Genomic DNA, 19733 nt, shown 5'->3' with positions numbered 1-19733 from the left:
AGCAGAGAATTACAGGAGCCAAGTTCTCCAGATGAAGGGAATATTTGGACTATACTCTTCTTGTTTTCCAAACACACACAAAACCATATACAGTGTCATGTTCACTGATAAAAACTTCAAAAAGAGAAATAAAATATTAATATCAGAGAAATTTGCAAAGACCATTCTTTGCCAGTGATTCTTTGAGAATGTTAACTTGTTAAAAACATTTTTTAAATAGTGGCTTAAAAAACAGCCACCACACAAAATGAAATATAAATTTAACCTTTGACCCAGCAATCCCATTTCTCAGAATCTATCCCACAGGCACACTGGTAAAAATAAGAGAAGACACATGCATAAGGCTATTCACTTCAGGATTATTTGTAATAGCAAAAAACTAGAAACCACCCAAATGTCCATCAATAAGGGACCAGTCAGATTACAATCCATCTACCAATGGAACACTGTGCAGCTGTAAAAAGGAATGATGGGTACTTCTATGTACTAGTACAGAATGAACTCCAGGACACATTAAATAAAAAAAGCAGAGTGGAGAAAAGGGTGTTAACTAGGTTCTTTAAAGAGATGATTCAGGTTAAATGAGGTCACTAGGGTGGGCTCTAATCCCATGTGACTGGTGTCCTTATAAGAAGAGGAGACACATGCAGAGAGAAGACTGTCTACAAGCCAAGGAGAGAGGCCTCAGGAGAAAGCAACCCTGCCCACACGTGGAACCTGGACTGTCAGAAAATAATTTCCGTTGGTTAAGCCTCCCAGTCTGTGGTACTTTGTTATGGTAGTCCAAGCAAACTCATAGTGCTCAAACAACTGGATGGCCATTTGCAAATAAACTTTGACCTTTATCTCACACCATACACAAAACTTTACTTGACACAGATCACAGATCTTTTATAGTTTTAGCTGGCATCACCCAGCAAAGCTGACCGTGTGAGTGCTCCAGGACTCCGCACCACACCCCAGGTATACACCTTGCACATGTGCACCAGAAATGTCCACAGCAGCATGATCTGTATAATAACCAAAAACTGGAAATAACCTAAATGCCCATCAGCAACGTAAAGGATCAATTTTGGCTTATTCATAAAATGAAATACTGCTCAGCAGTGAAAACGAACTACAGCTATATGCTTCAACATAAATGAATCTCAGAGAAACAGTACTGAGCAAAAGATCCAATCTGCAGAACACATACTGTCCAATTCCATTTCTATTAAGTACAAAAACAGGCAAACGTAAACGATATGTTGTTTAGAGGTATATTAAGTGGTGAAACTACAAAGAAAAGGAAGACAACAATTTACACAAAATTCAGTGGTGGTAACTTCCGGTGGTGGGAAAGGAGCACAAAGACTTCTAAGTTATTGCTAATGTTCTATTTCTTAAGCTAGGTGTCATGGGTACAGATGTTCATTTTACTACTTCATCTGAACATACACCTTTTATATACTTTTACATATATAATACACTTCACAATATAAAATGTTTTAAACAGCTAAAACAGGTTAATGACAGGGAAAGATGACAGTAACAGGAAGGACAGGCTGAGTCTGGTGGTTCAGGGAAGGCTTCTCCAGGGAGCAGAGCACAAGTGACGGAGACATCCAGGAAAAGGAAGTGCCCACGCCCCAAGAGGAGTGTGCCAACAAGGAAGTCGGGAGGGCTGGAGAGGAGGCTGCCAGGACAGAGGAGATGAGGTCGGGGAGGCAGGAGAGGGGCCAGAGCACGCAGAGCCTGAGAGGTCACTGCAAGGACTTTGGTTTCTACTGCAACGAAGGGTTCTGGGCAGAGTGACAAGACCTGACTTGAGCTTTACTGGGGTCTCTCTTTCTGCTGCGTTAAGAATAAAACCAAGTGGAGCAAGAGCTGAAGCAGAAGAATGCAGGACTGTGCAGCGCTGTGCAGGGCTGTACCTCCGTGCGCAGGCCTGTGCCGCGGTGTGCAGCACTGTACCATAGTGCACAGGACTGTGCCGCGGGGCACAGGCCTGTACCAAAGTAATCCAGGCCAGAGGTGAGTGCCTTGGGCCAGTGTGGGACTCTGGGGAAAGTCTGACGGTAGGACAACAGGTTACATGTGGATATAAAACAAAGTGAGGCATCAAGGACGAATCTAAGGTTGTGAGCCCAAACAACTGGAAGAAAGAGGCTGCCACCAACTGAGACAGAGAAGACTGTGGGATCAACAATGGTGCAGGAAGAGTAGGAGCTCAGTTCTATACACATGAGTTTGGGGTTCCTATTAGATACTGAACTGGGGTGAATAATGTCCCCCTGAATCTGTGAATGTGACCTTATTTGGAAATGGGGGCTTTGTAGATGTACTCTAGTTAAAATGAGGTCATACTGGGTAAGGGTGGGCCCTAAACCAACAACTGGTACCTTTATAAGAGGGAAGACGACCATGTGAAGATGGAGGCAGAGACTGGAGTTACACTATCACAAGGAACGCCAAGGATTGCCAGCAGCCATCGGAAGCTGGAAACGGCAAGCAGGGATCCTCCCCTAGAGCCTCCAGAGGGAGCATGGCCCTGCCCACACCTGGATTTGGCACTTCTGGCCTCCCGACTGTGAGAGAATAAACTTCTGCTGTGTTAAGCGCCCCCGGCTTGTGCTACTTTGTTACGGCAACCCCAGAAGACTAACACTCCAGTCTGTCTCGGACACTCCTAGGAAAAGCTAGATGATGCGTGAAGACAAAACATCAAGAAAAAGTATCAGCTTAAAACACCTGGGTTCTTTTCCTGACTCTCCCTTTTTCTACTTATAAGAATCTAGGCAAATCATTTTGCCTCTCTATTACTCAATTTCTCGTAAAATTTGTAAAATCAGAGGCCTGAACAGAATGATATCCAAGGTCCTACCACCTCTAAATTTCTGCAGTTCTATGACTATTCCCAAGTATAATCAAGTGTGCCTGAATACCCAGCCAAACCTCTTAAACCCCATGCCACACAGGGGTTGTTTCTGTCAAGTCTACCTTTACACTGGTTGTGCCACCTTAAAAAGTGGTAGGAGGAGAAACTAGACGCTGAGACATGAAAGACACGAAGCACTAAGTGGAATGTGACCGTGTCACTAAGATACAGCAACAATCACAAAACTCCCCTCAGTAACACACCGCGTTCACTTTCCATAGCTGATGTGACAAATGACCACAAACTCAGTGGCTTAAACAACCCACTGATGATCTCACAGTTTCCACGTGTCAGAAGGCTGGGCACAGCATGGCTCAGTTGGTTCTCTGCTTGGAGTCTCACAAGGCACTAGTCAAGGTGCTGGCATGGCTGCCGCCCTAAGCTGATCACGTTGTTGACAGAATTCGGTTCCCTGCGGCTACAGGATTGAGGTTCCAGGTTCCTTACTGCTGTCATGTTCCTCATCTCCTGGCCCCTCTTCCATCTTCAAAGTCAGCCAGGGCAGGTAGCGAGGCCCTCTCATACTATGAATCCCTTCTGCCACATCTCCCCTGTTTTGAGGCCTCTGTGATTACTGGTCCTACCCAGACAATCCAGGATAATCTCCCTATCCGAAGATCAATTATTGACTAACCTACAGATTACATCTCCAAAGTTCCTTCGAGGCAGTGCCTAGATTAGTGTCTGATGGAATAACCAGGGGATAGGAATCTTAGGGAGACATCTTTAGAGTTCTGCCTTCCACATACTCCAAAATTTCATAAACTAACACATAAAAACACACAGAATACACTTCCATGATACGTCTTTGGAAGTCAACCATTATTTACATTTTATTACTGCAAACTAATTGACAATATGGTTGAAATAATGGATGAGGCTTTTGTAAGTACAATAAAGGGAAAAATAATCTCTGCTAATGCAAATATCCCTAGGAAATACAAGTCCAACAACGCAAAGACTGGACTAAGCAGCAGCCTGAACTTAATTCCCCACGCAGGGGCTTAAAACAAATTCTTTCTCTACAGAAAAGAGAAAATAATACCTGCCCGCAGTCTAGAAACAGGGCTAAACAGACTAAAACAGATATAGAAACAAACCAGGATGGCGGGCTATGGTAGGTGTTCACACACGTCTGACCTCTTAGCCAGGTTTCCACGAAGAGATGGAGGCAGCAGCCCCCTCCCACCCAACCCTCTGTTCAGAGTGAACCATCTCTCCCACCATAAGTCTCTCTTCAATATCTGTTCCTACTTTAGAGGACACTGGGTGGTGAGCACTGTTTAAACATTTATTTTAATGAGCCTGCATGGTTTGCACACACCAAACATCAACTTACCCTGTGCAGCGCCCCAGTATGGTTCAGGAAATTCAGCTGCATGGTTACCAGGTAGTTTTACTACATTCCTTATTTTGGTTTATTTTCCACTTTCTTCTCTAAGTATCCTCCATGTAACGACAACAATAACAGCTAACATTGTTCAGCGATAGCCATCAGGTATCTTGCTAAGCACTAATCTTCGCAGAGGAAGCAAGCACAGAGGGAAAGGGCAAGGCCACGGTCAGAGGTAACAAGCAGAGGCAGGATCTGCACCGGGCTCTGTGGCTCCAGAGGCCCTGCTCTTCACCACACCAGGCCACCACCTCATCTCCACCAGCTAATCAGGACGCTTTCAAACACAATGGCACTCCACGACTTCTCAGGGCCGCTCTGCCAAGGAGCATTCGCTGTAAAAAGGTAGACTCCGGAATGTTCCTAGGTCCTCATCTCTCCCTCTGCTTTCCCCAAATACCGGGAAATCTTACTGGCTAAGAAAGCACTAAGGTTTTCTGAACACTACCTAGGAAGAGTGACAGGTGGCACTGTTCAAAAACTCCGTTCCCTCATTAAACAGAAAACCGAAACCTGACCTTTCACCTCAAACTCATCACAATGCGCTTTTTCTCTTAATACGCTTAACTTCTCAGTACGCGATTTAGGTTTTCCTCCCGTCCCTCTCACGGCATGTCTGCAAGGCCGGAATTGGGAAGTCCTCTAAATTGCCAAAGGGGCCAAAGACACAAAGAGACTACAAACACAGACAATGTAATGAAGCATTTCTAAACTAACACGGTAGTAACGCCGACTTCCATGTTTTAAAGAGTCCTCCTAACAAGTTTGTTCATACGTTCGAGAGGAGGCAGTGGGCAGGGCAGAGCGACCGGAGCCTCGACGGCTCATCATACGAGAACAAACCCTTCTCCAACGTGGACGCACGGGCAGACGCGGTGTAGAGAGCGCCCCTCCACGAACTCGGCAGCGACGCCCGCCCAGCGGCGGCCCGGGGCTCGCCGAGCACCGGACGGGGCCGAGCCGGGACGGGGCGGCGGAGGGCTGGCCCGGGAAGAGGGCGCGGGACGGGGGCCCGGGGGGGGGAGAGGGCGGGCGGAGCAGGACGCCGGCCCCGACGTGAGGCTCGGCGGCCGAGCGGGCCGCTTCCGGGGGGAGGGCGGGCCGGGGCCGCGGCCTCAGCGCTGTCCAGCGGGCTCCGGGCGGGCCGCGAACTCACGTTTGTACTCGGCCATCAGCCTCTTGAGCGCCGTCCCCGCCATCGTCCCGGCAACAGCTACGCCGTCCCGCCTCGCCTGCTAAGCGCTCAGCCCGCCCTCCCGGCGCCAGGGCTGCTTCCGGGTCGCCGCCGGGGCAGGAAGTCCTTCCGGGGCGAGGGGCGCGCGTGCGTACTGGGCGGCCAGGGGCCCTGGGGGAGCGGGGTGGACGGGCGGTGGCAGGCCGTGTCTCTCTAGTCCGTGTCCCTGCACCCGAGCGGGACCTTCAGGCGCCGTGCGGGGTGGCGCCGCCTCGGTCCTCCGAACTCTTGTAGGGCCCGCGTCGTCCAGAGGATGCGGGAGCAGCGAGCGCCCCGCTTGAGTGTCTCAACCGCCCGTTAGGTCGTCCAGGCCTCGGGAAGGTCCGAACACAGGACGCGGCCGCCGCGGTCTGAGCCGCCGAGGGGGACGGGGCGGGGTTCGGGGATGGAGGACGGGGATGGCGTGACCCCGACTGACCCGAGGCGGCGGGCGCCTGGACCTCCGCACGGGCCCTTGGCAGGCCCCCGGCTCAGATGGGTGCGCGGCTCCAGGGGGCCGAGGAGGGACTGTCCTCCCCCGCCGGCTCCCCGCAGTGTGTACGTGTATCGGATAACTGGCGAGTCCTTTTTTCGTGCTGTCCCTGGTGGTTCTACTCCGATGGACCACCGTGATGAGGTGCTCTATTTATGCTTCTCAGAAGCCCTTCTTACTGACTTTCAAAAAAGTAAACACATTTAGTTGTGTGGGCTTTTAAAAGAAGCTTTCGTCTCCGCGACACTTCTCCACACACTGTCGCATACGGTTTATTATGTGATGTCCTGCATAGTTTTCTAGCATAATAACTTCTTTTTGTCAACTTAAAAAGCAAATTGCCTGTTATTTTATCTCAAAATGAGTATACTTGGGAGGAGCCAAAACAATTGCAACTCAGGATATGACACACTATGACAAACCTCAGGCAAATCCAGAGATAGAGGAGGGGGCTGCTTGTATAGAGAAAAGGGGAGAGGGCAGGGCTGCTCTAAAGGGAAGTCCATTGGGGGAAGTAACAGTTCAGGATGGCCATGGCTTCTCATTGGCTGAGCTGTGGCGCTTCTCATTGGCCTGGTTGTTGCCAGGTGGAGTGAGAAGTCTTCCTTCAGCAGTAGTTGTACTTCCTGCCCGAGATGAAGCCTCCATCTCTTCCTGTCGGCTGTACTAGAGGATGTGTGATGGGGGTGAGAGCTTCCCCCTATGCGCCTTCCCACTCCAATTGAGTTTGGTTTCTTATTATTTTCCACAATTTATTTTAATCTATCTCCTCTAACCAGAAAACATGTTCCTGAGGGCAGGGAGTATTGTCTAACTTGTTCCTGGATGCAGCCTCAGTACCTGGACACGGCATAAGTACCTGTTGAATTGAATGAGGTTGAACATGCAAACAAACCTCACAAGTGTGCATATTTTAGGGTAGAGGTGTCACAAAAATTCAGCCCAATACTATCTTTTCAAATGACCATGGTGACTTATAAAAATGATATGGTACTTTTAGACAGTTTCAAAGAGTAATGGATTTGCACAAATACTCATGAAGTTCCCTTCTCCCTTTCCAAATAGCTGCCATCTCCTCTGATCAAACCACACACCAACTGGGAAGCCAGTCAGGGGTCAGCGGGTGTGGTTCCACGGGCGCTAAAGGGAACTCCACTTTTCCACTTAAAGAAAATGTGGGTGATCGAAAGCATTGTCATCAACAAGATGACCCTCAAAATAATTGAGCCTGTCAGATGCTTGGTATTTTCTTAATTGCATCTATCTTGGTGTCACTGATGTCTTTTTTCAGACATCATTTTCTTGTAGAGCAGTGTGTGTTCTTCAGTTATGATGTTCAGAAATGTGATTTCCAGCTCATATCAGGACTAATTTCAGGTTCAAGTGACAAAAACCCAAAATGTAAGTTGCTGAAACAAGACGGAAGTCTCTCACCTCCATGAGGCGGGTGTGACAGCCTTACCTCCAGAGAACCAGGCTCTCAACACATCTTCCTCCTCGTGGTCGTTCCTCTTCTTTATCTGAGATTTAAGTCTAACTAGGCAGCCTGTTTTTTAAATCTGCTAAGTTGGGCAACCCTCAACTTGGGTCAGTTGACACTGGTGTCCCAAGGGTTCTGAGTAGCAGCTGTGTGATACTTAATGGCTTTCTAAGCAACACACACTGGGGAGGCCAGCAAGTTGAAAATAAATTTAGTGTCTTTTTTATCTTTGGCATCTGAAGCTCTGAAGTATAAAAAGATCTCACAGCTTAACCTGTGTTTTATGGTAGAGTTTTAATAGTCATACCATGCTTCCTCAGCTGTGCACTTGTGCAGCACAATTAGAGTGACACCACCTTAGTTTTCCTGGGACCAAGGGGCTCCTGGGATGTGGGACTTTCAGTGCAGAAACTGGGAAAGTGCCACTTGGGACCCGGTACACCAATAACAGGATAAATAGGGTATATCGCCTCCTGAAGCATCATTAACCCAAAGACTCTGAGAGTTAGGTTCATGTAACAATATTTTTAAAACTATAAGTACCAACAGATCCATTATTCCTAATGCACAATTTGCATACATTTTTAAAATAAAAGACAACCTCAAGGACATATCCTGCTCTTTCTTCTACTGTCAGATGTTGTGGGTGGAAGTTCAAGCAGCACTGTTCTAACGCTCCCAAATCAACTCTCAGCCTTGCTCTCCTAATTTAAGGCACCTTGACACATCCCTCTCAAATGCAGGGGCTCCTCTGCTAGATTTAACCACCCCACCCTCCATACTCTCCAGGGCATCTGGCAAATGACTCCAGCTCTGGAATGTGCTTTAACCATCTACTTCTGCTGGCATCAATGAATCAAGTGCTAGAGTGGACGTGCTCTGTTTTCCAAGCTGCCCTTGATCTTTCAACATGTGCTCACCTCACCTGATGGACTAATTAAAACAGCTCAGTCATTTTCAACCCTAGTTTTGTCACAGCATAGTACACTGGTAAATTCTCAAAATTAGTGTTAATTCACTTCAGTTTCAAAGCAGGTAAATGAGCAGGCTGTTGACTGCACAAAGGAAAATAGTCCTACACTAATGTCCAGGTTCATCTGCCTGTAAAATCTACCCTCTCTTTACACACATCCAGGAAAGGAAATGTGTCATCATGATGCTGATTCAGCTCCACCTCGAGAGCTCTGTGAGGAGTGAGAGGATGCACCCCTCAGCAAGAACATGTCGGGCCGGCAAGGAGGATCTGCCAGGGGTGTGGAGGGGAGCCGGCAGGTGAATACTTACTTTTCAGCAACTAGCTTTTAAATCAGTCTGAGGGGCCTCACTGAATGGTCACTGCAAATACTGAATTGTGACAGTATGCCCCAACCTCCAAATGCAGTATTTAATACAAGCCAAGAGACAGAATACCAAACTATATTTACTGTTTACAGTAGTAAAGGACAACAAATAATGTACAAATTGGTGAATAAACACAACAGAGCCAGCAGCCGTCCCACCCATGCCCAAACAGCAAAACACAAAGGAAACGAGAACATCTTCAGCAAAATTTCAGGCAAGCAAGAGATGAGAGTCGTGGTCACACTGTCCAGGTGACTAGACAAGGCAGAGAAGGCCATACGGCAGCAGTGGGTCCATACAGAAGGACAGTAGGAGAACTATCAAAGTTTGGTACAGATCCCAGAATGTTTCACAGAACTGAAATCACATACTAATGCATAAATTCCATACCTACTTGGAAAGTGGCATAGCACAAGTCCATGAGAAGAACACGAAGTCATCTTTCCATGGGCTTCATTTGTAACCACGCTTTGAAGTAGCTCTTTTACACAAAAACATAACTGCAAATTCAGCAATACTTAATCTTACATTTTTATAGAGAGACCATAATTATTCATCAGAAGCAAATACTAGAAGAAATCTGAGGCAATGGCACTAATACCAAGTGAGCAATGTGGGAATTACTTTCTTCTATATTAAGAAAAGAGGAAAAGCCAATTTTCACTGTGCAAAGCTTTGCCCATGCAGCGTCTCTGGCACTGGGCAGTGGGTGGCGATGGGTCCTGGGCCCCAGACCCTGCCCAAGGGATGCTCAAGGAACAGGGCGCCCAGGCCCACGTTACTGAAGGACTTTTTACCTTTTAAGAAGCATTCCAGTATTTTCCCTTCAAATTTACCATATTCTGACAAAACTTAAATTTGCAATATTTAGCATTTAAAAAACCTGTACCTACAAGAAATAGTAAGTGAAAATTTGTCTCCCAGCTCCACCATGCCCCCAAAACTTGTCCAACAGAAGCACCCCTACTGTGGTGGCAGAGTTCTCTACATGACTGGAACAAGCAGTGGGGACGGGAGGGGTCAATACCTGGGACAAGATCCCCGTCTGGACTCACAGTGGACGTTCAGGCCACAAGTCTGGGGGACACGTTATAGGAGGGTGAAAAAACAAAAGTGAAAGCAAAAACAGACCCCAAAACCTTGCAATTCATTTTGCCTAAACGAAGATGACGACCAAGATTGGCCCTATTTGGTGGTGGCTCCGTCCCTGCGGAGAGTGGAGCTGCACTCGCAGTACGTCAGAGAGGGAAGTACTTTGGGTGACTGTCCTCGGGTGTCTGCAGACTCCTCTGTGATTGGCGTGGTCACGTGTTCACTATTCAATGACAATGCAAGGACGGCGACACGGTGGGCACGGTCCCTCTAGAGGCCGCACCCTGAGAGGCAGCTGGTCTCCCTCGAGCCTCCCGTCTGCTGCTGGAACACGTCAATGGTGTCTTCATCCTCCATCTCCAGCTGGCAGGGTCGTGGTGACAGGCACAGCAAGAGAGGGGGAAGCTGTTAGTTTTATCAGCATTGCAGGAACGGAAAACACACAACTGAATCCCGTGCTCGCTGAGCTGTCCCCCCGCACTAGAGAACACTGCCCGACTTGCTCCGTGGCCTTCCTCGAGGGTAACGCGCAGGGAGAACAGCTTAGGTTTGGATTTCCAATAAGCCCTACTTATTCACTATGCTTCCCCTAACAAAACTCACAAAATAATATTCAAAGCTAAGGACTTGAACTAATAAAAAGAAAAACTGAGTCTCATTAAAAAAATAAACAAATGTCTAGGGGCCGGCCCAGTGGTGTAGCAGTTAAGTTCACGGACCCCGCTTCTGTGGCCCGGGGTTCGTGGGTTCGGATCTGAGGCACTGACCTATGCACCGCTTATCAAGCCATTCTGTGGCGGCATCCCACATAAAATGGAGGAAGATGGGCACAGATGTTAGCTCAGGGCTAATCTTCCTCACACACAAAAAAAATAATAAAAAGAAATAAACAAGCATCTAAAATTTTTACTGAAAATTACACAAAATCAGATTCCAATTAGAAACATCCGATGAGCGGCATGGAGTCCTAGGGACCAGCAGGGGCCACACGCTTTCTAACGAGTGCAGTGGATCATGACTGTGAAATCCAGAGCAAACTAAATCACAAAGCCTCCACTAGTGTAAGAGATCCACTGCTGGCTCCCCCTGCTCCCCTTCCCTCTCTCTCACGACAGGGCAGAGACAGAGATGGCGCGAACTCCTCCCGCCCGCTTCTGTCTTTCTCACATAGTGGGGACATGAACATCTACTCTGATCTTTGTCATTCTCTGAACAAATGGAAGCTTCTGCCAGTTCATACAGAGACTAACCAAGGCCAGAAGCAGTAACAGTTCCCAGAAATGGAGAGAAGTACCATTTGTGCTGGCAGGGACCCTCTCCTGCTGCAGACATTGCCTGGGCGGTAGCCAGAGGTGACAGGCTGGAGGGAGAACTGGGCTCCTAAAGCCAGCGAGCTCATCACCTGTGCTTTCCAGCCTCCCCTCGCCCCCCAGGACAAGCCCCACCTAGGAATCCTCACAGGGCCGACCACCCTGTCTTAGCAGTGGAAGGCTTCCTAAAGCGAGCAGATATAAAACCTCTTGATATGTAGCCCTTTCACATAAACCAATCGATTGATTCTCACAACTCTGTAAAGGAGAAAAAACATCATCTCCACTTTACAGTTGGACAAGACTGAGACTCCAGAGATTCAGGGGCTCTCGATCACAAGGTCGTCCAGCTGACAGAGGACGAGAGCCGCAGCTTGAGCCTCAGCCATCTATTTCCAAGCCCAAAGCTCTTCCACTACAGGGGGATGCACTATAACACGATGGAGCGACGCTTGTAGATGTGTGTGTGAGGTGGGCATATGCTTAAAACCTCTGCTGACTGATAACCACGTGTGTGCCTTCTCCTTTCCACCCACACCCACGTGCATAAATATTTAAAGGGCAGGAGAATCAAGCCAGTCATTTAGCTACAAATTGACTAACATTGCAAACTCAGTGTCCAGAATATGCGGGTGGTAACTGCGTCTGTCCCGCACGTCCGTGAGCCTGGACAGCCTCTCTGAGCGCCCGGCCCCCTGCTCCACCTCCTGACATGGAGGGCGATGTCTGACAAAGTGCATTTTTCACATTTTGAAAAACTGAACTTGAAAATTAAAAAATCAAATAATCTAATAATTAAAACCATTAAGAAAATGTAAGGTATTCTCTATGAGCACCAATCAGTAACTCTCATGTAAGAGAATTACGAATGATCAGTGCAAATCGGAAGCTGCCTCGCGTGTCTACAAAGCCGGCTCTCATACCTGTGCTGGGGTATCTGTTTCATTAATTGGTTGCCCATCAAACCTGAATCTAATCTGCCTCATTGACAAGCCCTGAAAAGAAAAAGCAATTATCATTAAATATTTCCAGATAACACATTAATCCAAAAAAATCAAATATTTATATCCAAATATCAGAATTCTGAATATAGATTTATGATCTGTTGATTATAAAAACTTACCAGTGGGCCTACAATCTATTTCATGCGCTGCCCCAACACTAGTACTTTCAGACACCTCTGTCCTCATCTCCCAGCCCTGGTGCCCTGCCCTTATCCACTCCTCTCATTTCCCTCCAGAGGCCAAGCAGAACTGCGACACTGTTGGTACCACCATTTCCTCCCCTTTAAAAAATTCTCAGAAACAGGTCAGGTGACAATGATGCATGTCATAAGAAGACTGCATGAGACTAGCAAGCAGTCCCAATGATTTTGGCCCTGAGAAAGGCAGCGGAAGGAGGGCGTTTTCCATCAAAAAAGGAGTCCCTGTAGCCTTTCTGCGTCCTGAGGGAATGGTGAGCATGGTCAGGGTGCAGAAACATTTCCTTTTAAAAAGCAGTGCTGACTTCACTAAACAGCACAGATAGGATTAAAACATGCATTCCTGCTCCCTCCTGGAACCCTTCTGAAAAGACATAAAGAAAGAAAAGGAGCATAAACAACAAAGAGAACAAGACAGGAGACCAGCAGACCAGGGACATACAGAGACACACAAATGAGAGAACACGCACACTGACACACATATGCACGCAGACACACACAGGAGCGCACACACACACCTGCACGCAAACTAACACACAGACGTGCACACACATGCTTCCAGGATGATGGAACCCTGAACAGCTTGGACATCTGGTGATGTTGAGTCACTGCTAATTTAAGTGAAATGAGTCACTGCTCATTTTTAAAGGCAAAGGCGCTCAGTCTCTGGGTGGCTGCTCTCGGGCCCAGGCGCACCTGCCTCTCGCAGTAGGCCTTCATCAGCTTGCTCAGCGGGGTGTGTCTCTTGATTTTGAACTGGACCACAGAGCCGTCCTGCCCAGCCACCTTCAGGTTGATGTGGTCGTTCTCTGTCTTCACTCCCTCCTGCAAAAGAGATGTGAAACTGGGCCTCAACACCTCGTCTCAAAATAGCCACCATTTTAAAGGGCAAGTCTTAGGTAATTGCTGGGTTTTTTTTTAAGTCATTAAAACCAACCTAATTCTTAAAATTCTCTAGCAATCCAGAGTCACTCATGTGGTTTTTATTCTTATACAGAATTTATTTTAATTTCCATTTGTTAAGCATCCACATATAAGGAAATGCAATGCAAATCTACAGAGTTTTCACAGATTGTTAATTCAAAGAAAAAATCTGCTTAATAAATCTAGAAAAAAACAGAGAAACCCATCTTTGGTATAAGGTTACTCTTATGAAACTAGTAAAAACACACATTCACAGGTTATCTATACTTATTTAGGACTGGTAAAATAAACAAACCCCCTCACGACAGAGGAGACCACGGCAGGTGCAGCCGTGCTGGGAGGCCCAGTGTGCACGGAGCTTTCAGCTCCCTGCTGGCCACGACAGGCGCGAGGGGCCCCGTCCCTCATGCAGTTTCTAGTTTCGGCCAGTCCGACCTCCTTGGGAGTAATTCAGGGTGTTTTATCTTCACGAAACTCACAATACACTCAAAGCTCCTGAACAATCACGAAACTGGGACACACACTCTGAAGTGATGCAGGAAGTCCGAGTCCAGGGTCGGGGCCAGCGGGGCGGCTCAGGCTGAGAGTGAGGCCTGTGACCCAAGAGGGACGCCCAGCATCCTGCTCCGCGGGCCAGCGCACCTCATGTACTTGGCACCGCGTGGGAATAGGAGTCGTTTATTTTTGAACAAAACCACGAAGCTGACCCCAGTCCATCTGAAAGTACAGTTTTGATGGAAACCGCAGTGTTTTTTGCATGTCCTCCTGCTGACACTCCCATCTCTTCCCTGTGTGTCATCTGTCATGCGGTCATCTGTCCTGTGGCTGGAGGAGCTGCCCACCCGTAGGGCTGAGGGCCAAGCTCTGGGAGGATTCCATGCTCCCTCCGTGTCCACGCCTCTTTTCTCCCCGGGCGGGGCAGGGCCCTGGCTCCCCTCCCTGAGCCCCTGTGAATAGCCTCACAGAGGGGACCAGGATTCCCTCAAGGCCACATCAGTTCTTCGGCTCCCGGAGATCCCAAGTGGGCGTGCTCTGTCCGGAGCTCCAAGTGGCCGAGAAGTGGCCCCAGGAGGGTGAGACTCAAGCACTGGGGCTGAAGGCAGACATCCTGGGGTGGCCCTTACACCCACCGCAGCTGGGGGCCAGCTCGGCCCTCCCTCTCTGCCTCGGACTCTAGTACGGAGAGAAGGAGGCGATACAAAAAGGGGCACTCAATGACCCGAGGCCAGGATGCAGCTGGGGTCCCCAGCCCTTGGACTAAGGATGCATATGCTTTTTTTTTCAAATAAAGACTTCATTTTGAAATAATTTTACATTTACAGAAGAGTTGCAAAACAGAGATGGAGAGAGCTCCTGCATACCCCTCGCCCAGTTACCCCTATGTTAACATAGCACACACCCATGGTACACTGTCACACCTAAGAAACCAACACGGGCACATCACCAGCAACGAAACTCCAAGCTGTTTTGGTATTTCACTACTTTTTCCACTAACGTCCTTTTTCTGTTCCAGGATCCAATCCAGGGTACCACACTGCATTTAGAGATATGATTGTTTTTCAATTTTTTTTATTATGTTACAATACAAATAACATAAAATTTATCATTTTAACCATTTTCAGTGGTATTAAATACATTCAGAATGTCATACAACCATCATCATCATCCATCTCCAGAACTCTTTCCATCCCGTAAAACCGAAATGCTGCCCCCATTAAACATTAACTCCTCATCCCCCTCGCCCAGCCCCTGGCACTCATCATTCTCCTTTCTGTCTCTAGGATTTTGACTATTCTAGGAAGCTCATATAAGCAGATTATACAGTATTTGTCTTTTTTGTGACTGGCTTATTTTACTCAGCATAACATCCTCAAGATTCATCCATGTTGTAGCATATGTCAGAATTTCACTCCTTTTTAAAGCTGAATAATATTCCATTGTATGGATAGACCACATTTTGTTTATCCACTCACGCATCAATGGGCACTTGGGTTGCTTCCACCTTTTGGCTTTGTGAATAGTGCTGCGGTGAACATGGGTGTACAAATATCTCTTTGAGACTCTGCTTCCAATTCTTTTGGATAAATATCCAGAAGTGGAATTGCAGGGTTGTATGGTAGTTCTATTTTTAATTTTTTGAGGACCCTCCATACTGTTTTCCACAGCAGCTGCACCATTTCACATTCCAACCAGCAGTGCACAAGGGTTCCACACCCCCATCAACATTTATTGTTTTCTATTTTTTTGATAGTAGCCATCCCAGTAGGTGTGAGGCGGTGTCTCACTGTAGTTGCGAATTGCACTTCTCTAATGATTACTGACGTTTTGAGCATCTTTTCATGTTCCTTTGGCCATTTCTATGTCTTCTCTGTAAAAAGGTCTGTTCAAGTCCTCTGCCCATTTTTGAATTAGTTAGCTTGTTTTTTTTAATTGTTGTCATTAAGTTGTAGGAGTTCTCTATATATTCTGAATATTAACCCCTTATCAGATGTGCGATTTGCAAATATCTTCTCCCCTTCTGTGGCTGCCTTTTGATTCTGTTCATAGTGTCTTTTGATGCACAAAATTTTTAAATTTTCATGAAGTCCAATTTGTCTATTTTTGTTGTTGCCTCTGGTGTCATATCTAAGAAATCATTGCCAAATCCCATGTCGTACAGCTTTTGTCCTGTTTTCTCTTAGGAATATTACTGTTTTGGGTCTTACATTTAGGTCCTTGATGCATTTTGAGTTAATTTTTGTATGTGGTGTTAAGAAGGATCCAACTTCATTCTTTTGCATTTAGATAGAGGACACATTTGCTTTTTTAAAGAAAAGATATGGATGTGTTCAAAACAAACAGATGCAGGGGCCAGAACACAGAACAAACAGAACCACAGGGCAGGGGCTGCAGACCAGGCAGCGGAAGGCAGCAGGGGAGCCTCACAGGGCCACTGGGTGCCCTGGCTTCCTGGGGAGACTGGTGCAGGCGGAGAAGGCGCCAGGCACCTCTCCCCTCTAACACAGGGAAACCAAGAATGAGCAGCCTGTCCCAGACCCCTGGTGAATTCCTAATAAACAAAGAGTAAAAGAAATAAAAGAAACCCTGAAAACAATGACCACAATTCACTACCGTCAATCCCCCGCCTATCCAGAGGGGGCAGAAACTGTTTTCCGAATCGACCCACAGGTTTTCTTTCCACCCCCAGGACAGCTTGGGAGTGAGTCTCTACCCCCCCTCTCCAGGCCCAGAGGAGAGAGCAGCACGAGAGCCAGCAGGCACCGAGGGCACGGTAGGCAAGAATGAGGTGTGAGTGAGGCACAACCATTTAGTCGTTTGGGAAGCAGTTCAAACAAGTTTATTCAACTGAATTGGACCATGGATGTGGAAGACATGGGAGAGTTAAGTTTACACACGCTGAAGAAATGAGTATCATATGTATCTCACTGTATTTAAACTTCAGTAGGAGGAAGCCACCCAGAAAAACAAAGGCAAGCATTTCCCTTTGGCCTGGAGGAGTGGCATAAAAGGCTGAGTGGGCAGCAAAATGTAAAAAGCGATGGCGGCTCCGTCTGCATCTGGAGGCCTTCCTGGGGTGTGGCCTTTTCTCAAAGCACAGCAGGCAGAGTGCAGGCTTCCACTCTCCCTCCAGACCACCGGCTCCGTGCAGGTCCACCCCAACCCCAGCTCTGCCACCTGCGTGCACTGGGGACACGCCAGGCCGCAGTCTCAGCTGTGGAGGGGGTGCAATCTCCAGCACCAGGCTGGCATCAGGGGAAGCCTATGTGCAAAGCATTCAACTCAACAGCAGATCTTCCATTTGGTCAAAACAACAGACCCCAACAGTGCAGACAAAAAGCTTCAGGAACTTGCTTTTGCAGTTACAACCGTGGACCTCCCCAAGAACTGACAGCCAAGGCATCGGAGTGAGGAGAGCCAAATGGGGACAGGTGGAGGCACACCAGAGGGCACCACGGAGAGGGGTGGGCAAAAATCCCCAGGAAGAGATGAGGAGGGGCAGGTGCACACCGGAGGACAGCGACGGGGAGGGGGGCGCACCTGAGGACAGCGATGGGGGGCTGGGTGCACACCTGAGGACAGCGACGGGGAGGGGGGCGCACCTGAGGACAGCGATGGGGGTGGTGGGCGCACACCTGAGGACAGCGTGGGGAAGAGCAGAATGGCGGGTGCACACCCGAGGGCGCGGCGGGACGGGCTGCGGTAAAGGTTGGCAGTGTGCACGGACAGGTCAGGTGGCCTCGCCGCCTGTCCCCAGGTGCGCCCTCTCGGCGCCCTCTCGCTCCGCAATGAGGGCTGGGGAGGGTGCCCCCTCGAGACGCCTCAGCAGACAGGGCCAGGGCCGGACCCGCGGACCGCGGTCCCGACGGGAGGAGCTGTAGTGGGGGAGGCTCTCCGCGAGGGAGGGGGTCCTGAGGAGGGGCGGCCCTGGAGAGAAAGTGGGGACGTGGGCTTCCCGTTGAAGTCGGGATTGGGGAGTAAAGCCAAGGCTGGAAGGCCCCGGAGCGGGGTAACGACGGAGGACGAGGGAGCGTTTCTCCGCGAAGGGGGTGGCAGCGTGCGAGATCCCCGCACCCCGGGGTTCGAGCGCGGGTGGGCGTGGACGGGAAACCGAGCAAGGGCTCCTGGGGAGTGTGGGCCCAGACGCCGCAAGGCTCCCGGAGTCGGCGGGTCCCGGCTAGGAGAGCGCCGTAGTGGCGGGGGATCTCGGCGAAGGGGAGGTTCCCTGCGAGGAAAGTCCCCGCCCGCCCCAGACCGCGTCCAAATTCCATCCCGGGCGGGGCTCCCGGGGACGGGGCGGGGCCTAACCGGGGGCGGGGCCCGGGCAACCGCGGGGGCGGAGCTCGGAGGGCGTGGCAGTCGGGGCGGAGCCTGGGCGGGGGCGGGGCCTGGGCGTAGGGCGGGGCGGAGCCCGGGCTGTCGGGGGCGGAGCCGGGGCGGGGGCGGAGCCGGGGCGGGGGCGGAGCCGGGGCGGGGGCGGAGCGCCACAGGGCGGGGGGAGGGGAGCCCAGAGGCGCGGGGGGAGGGGAGCCGAGGGGGGCGCGGGGCGCGGGGAGGCCTCGCCGGCGCCGCTCTGATCCCGGAGGTCGCACCCGGCCGCGGAGGGCGCCTGGTGCGCGGGCGGTGGCGGCGCGGGCGGGGGGCCGAGCACCGGGACCGGCACGCGCCCGCTGGCCCTTACCTTGGGCTTCTCCTCGGACATGGCTGCGCGCGGCGGCGGGAGGCGGCGAGGGGGAAGCAGGCAGCGCCGGAGCCGGCGAGTCACGCTCTCGGCCCGCCGCTCTCCCGCCGCAACTGCTCGCGGGACCGCGCTTTGCCCCCCAAATCTCGGCGTGCGGGTTGGTCGGCGAGGGGGTCACGTGGCGTTGCGCGTGCACGATGCGCGCCCCCGGGGCGTCGGGCGCGCGCCGGGCCGGGCCGAGGTTCCTGACCGTTGGAAATGCGTCACGGGGCGGGGCCCGGCGTGAACCTGGCGGTCCTGACACTCTGGGGCGCGGAGGGCATGGAGTCGGGGGTGGGGATGCCTGTACAGCACCAGACGCGCTCTCAGAGCTGTGGGGGCGCGGGACGCCGGGGGGGCTCACAGGGCATCGGGGGCGCACTAGGACCCGGGGGGCCCTGGAGCACCGAGGGCCCAGGGTGGCATACAGGACACCGAGGTCCCCAGGGGGTTGCACAGGGGCCTGGGGGGCGCTCAGAGTCCAGGCCATTTGGCCGGGGTTGTTGTGGGGTCAGGGACCAGGACTGGCGCATTATCTTGGGGCCTGAGGACAGCCTGTCCGCCTCCTCAGTGCCTTCGGTCCCTCGCCAACCGACCTGGTCCCTCGCCCACTTTAGCTCAGCCAGCCAAGCCCAGGCGCACCCATTTATTTCCTGTGTAGAGAGTGCGTTTTTCAGAGGGAAAAAGGAAAATAAGGCCAGTCTGGTGAACCACCTCCAGTGGCCAAAGGGGACCTGGGTGAGTGAGTGGTGCCTTGAGAAGCACCCCACTACTCGAAAAGGCTCCATTCACCTTCATGGAGGAGCAGGAGCCGAAGGTCATGAAGAACTGTGGGGTGAAGGAAGAAAGCGCTCCAAGGCTGACCCACCTGTCAGCTCCATCCACTAAGGACACATTGCATTTGTTCATTTCACAAGCCCACACAAACTCCAGTCTGCCCTCCTTCACCCAGAGCTCCAGGGGGACAGAGACCTAAGACAGGGACCAGAGATGTGGAATGTCTTTCTCTCTGTCCACTTCTCACTCTGAGCTTAGCCAGGCTTCACTCTCTGCAGCTCCCTTTTCTCCCCTTGTCTAGTCCCGTTTGGCCTTCCGAACCTGGCTAGTGGAAGCTGAACCCTTGGGGAAGATGGTGGGACAGATGCAGGAGG

The 19733-nt window shown here is 50.4% G+C and overlaps 2 protein-coding genes across 4 annotated transcripts in view; both read right to left on the bottom strand.

The window, feature by feature from the left end:
- The window catches only part of UBE2G2 (ubiquitin conjugating enzyme E2 G2), a 31975-nt gene extending 26385 nt beyond the window's left edge, over nucleotides 1-5590 (bottom strand). The window contains exon 1 of one of the 3 annotated variants that reach the window (XM_004429663.3): nucleotides 5467-5590. In XM_004429663.3, the coding sequence (XP_004429720.1) occupies nucleotides 5467-5509 (43 nt within the window). In that variant the 5' untranslated portion in view covers nucleotides 5510-5590. The remainder of the gene's footprint in view (nucleotides 1-5466) is intronic. The other 2 variants (XM_087417935.1, XM_087417936.1) reach the window with 2 other exon arrangements.
- A 3308-nt stretch (nucleotides 5591-8898) lies between these two features.
- On the bottom strand, nucleotides 8899-18709 carry SUMO3 (small ubiquitin like modifier 3). The gene is made up of 4 exons (XM_004429664.3): nucleotides 18544-18709; nucleotides 13137-13265; nucleotides 12163-12234; nucleotides 8899-10292 (listed from the first exon to the last, which is right to left on the bottom strand). Exons 1-4 carry the CDS (start codon nucleotides 18562-18564, stop codon nucleotides 10200-10202), a joined length of 315 nt encoding a protein of 104 aa, XP_004429721.1. The 5' UTR covers nucleotides 18565-18709; the 3' UTR covers nucleotides 8899-10199.
- Nucleotides 18710-19733: the final 1024 nt, after the last annotated feature.

Source organism: Ceratotherium simum, chromosome 27 (genome assembly GCF_057802395.1).
Source record: "Ceratotherium simum simum isolate JZ-2026a chromosome 27, ASM5780239v1, whole genome shotgun sequence".
Classification (NCBI taxonomy): domain Eukaryota; kingdom Metazoa; phylum Chordata; class Mammalia; order Perissodactyla; family Rhinocerotidae; genus Ceratotherium; species Ceratotherium simum.
The sequence above is the reverse complement of the archived record's forward strand: the minus strand, read 5'-3'. Positions and strand labels throughout refer to the sequence as shown.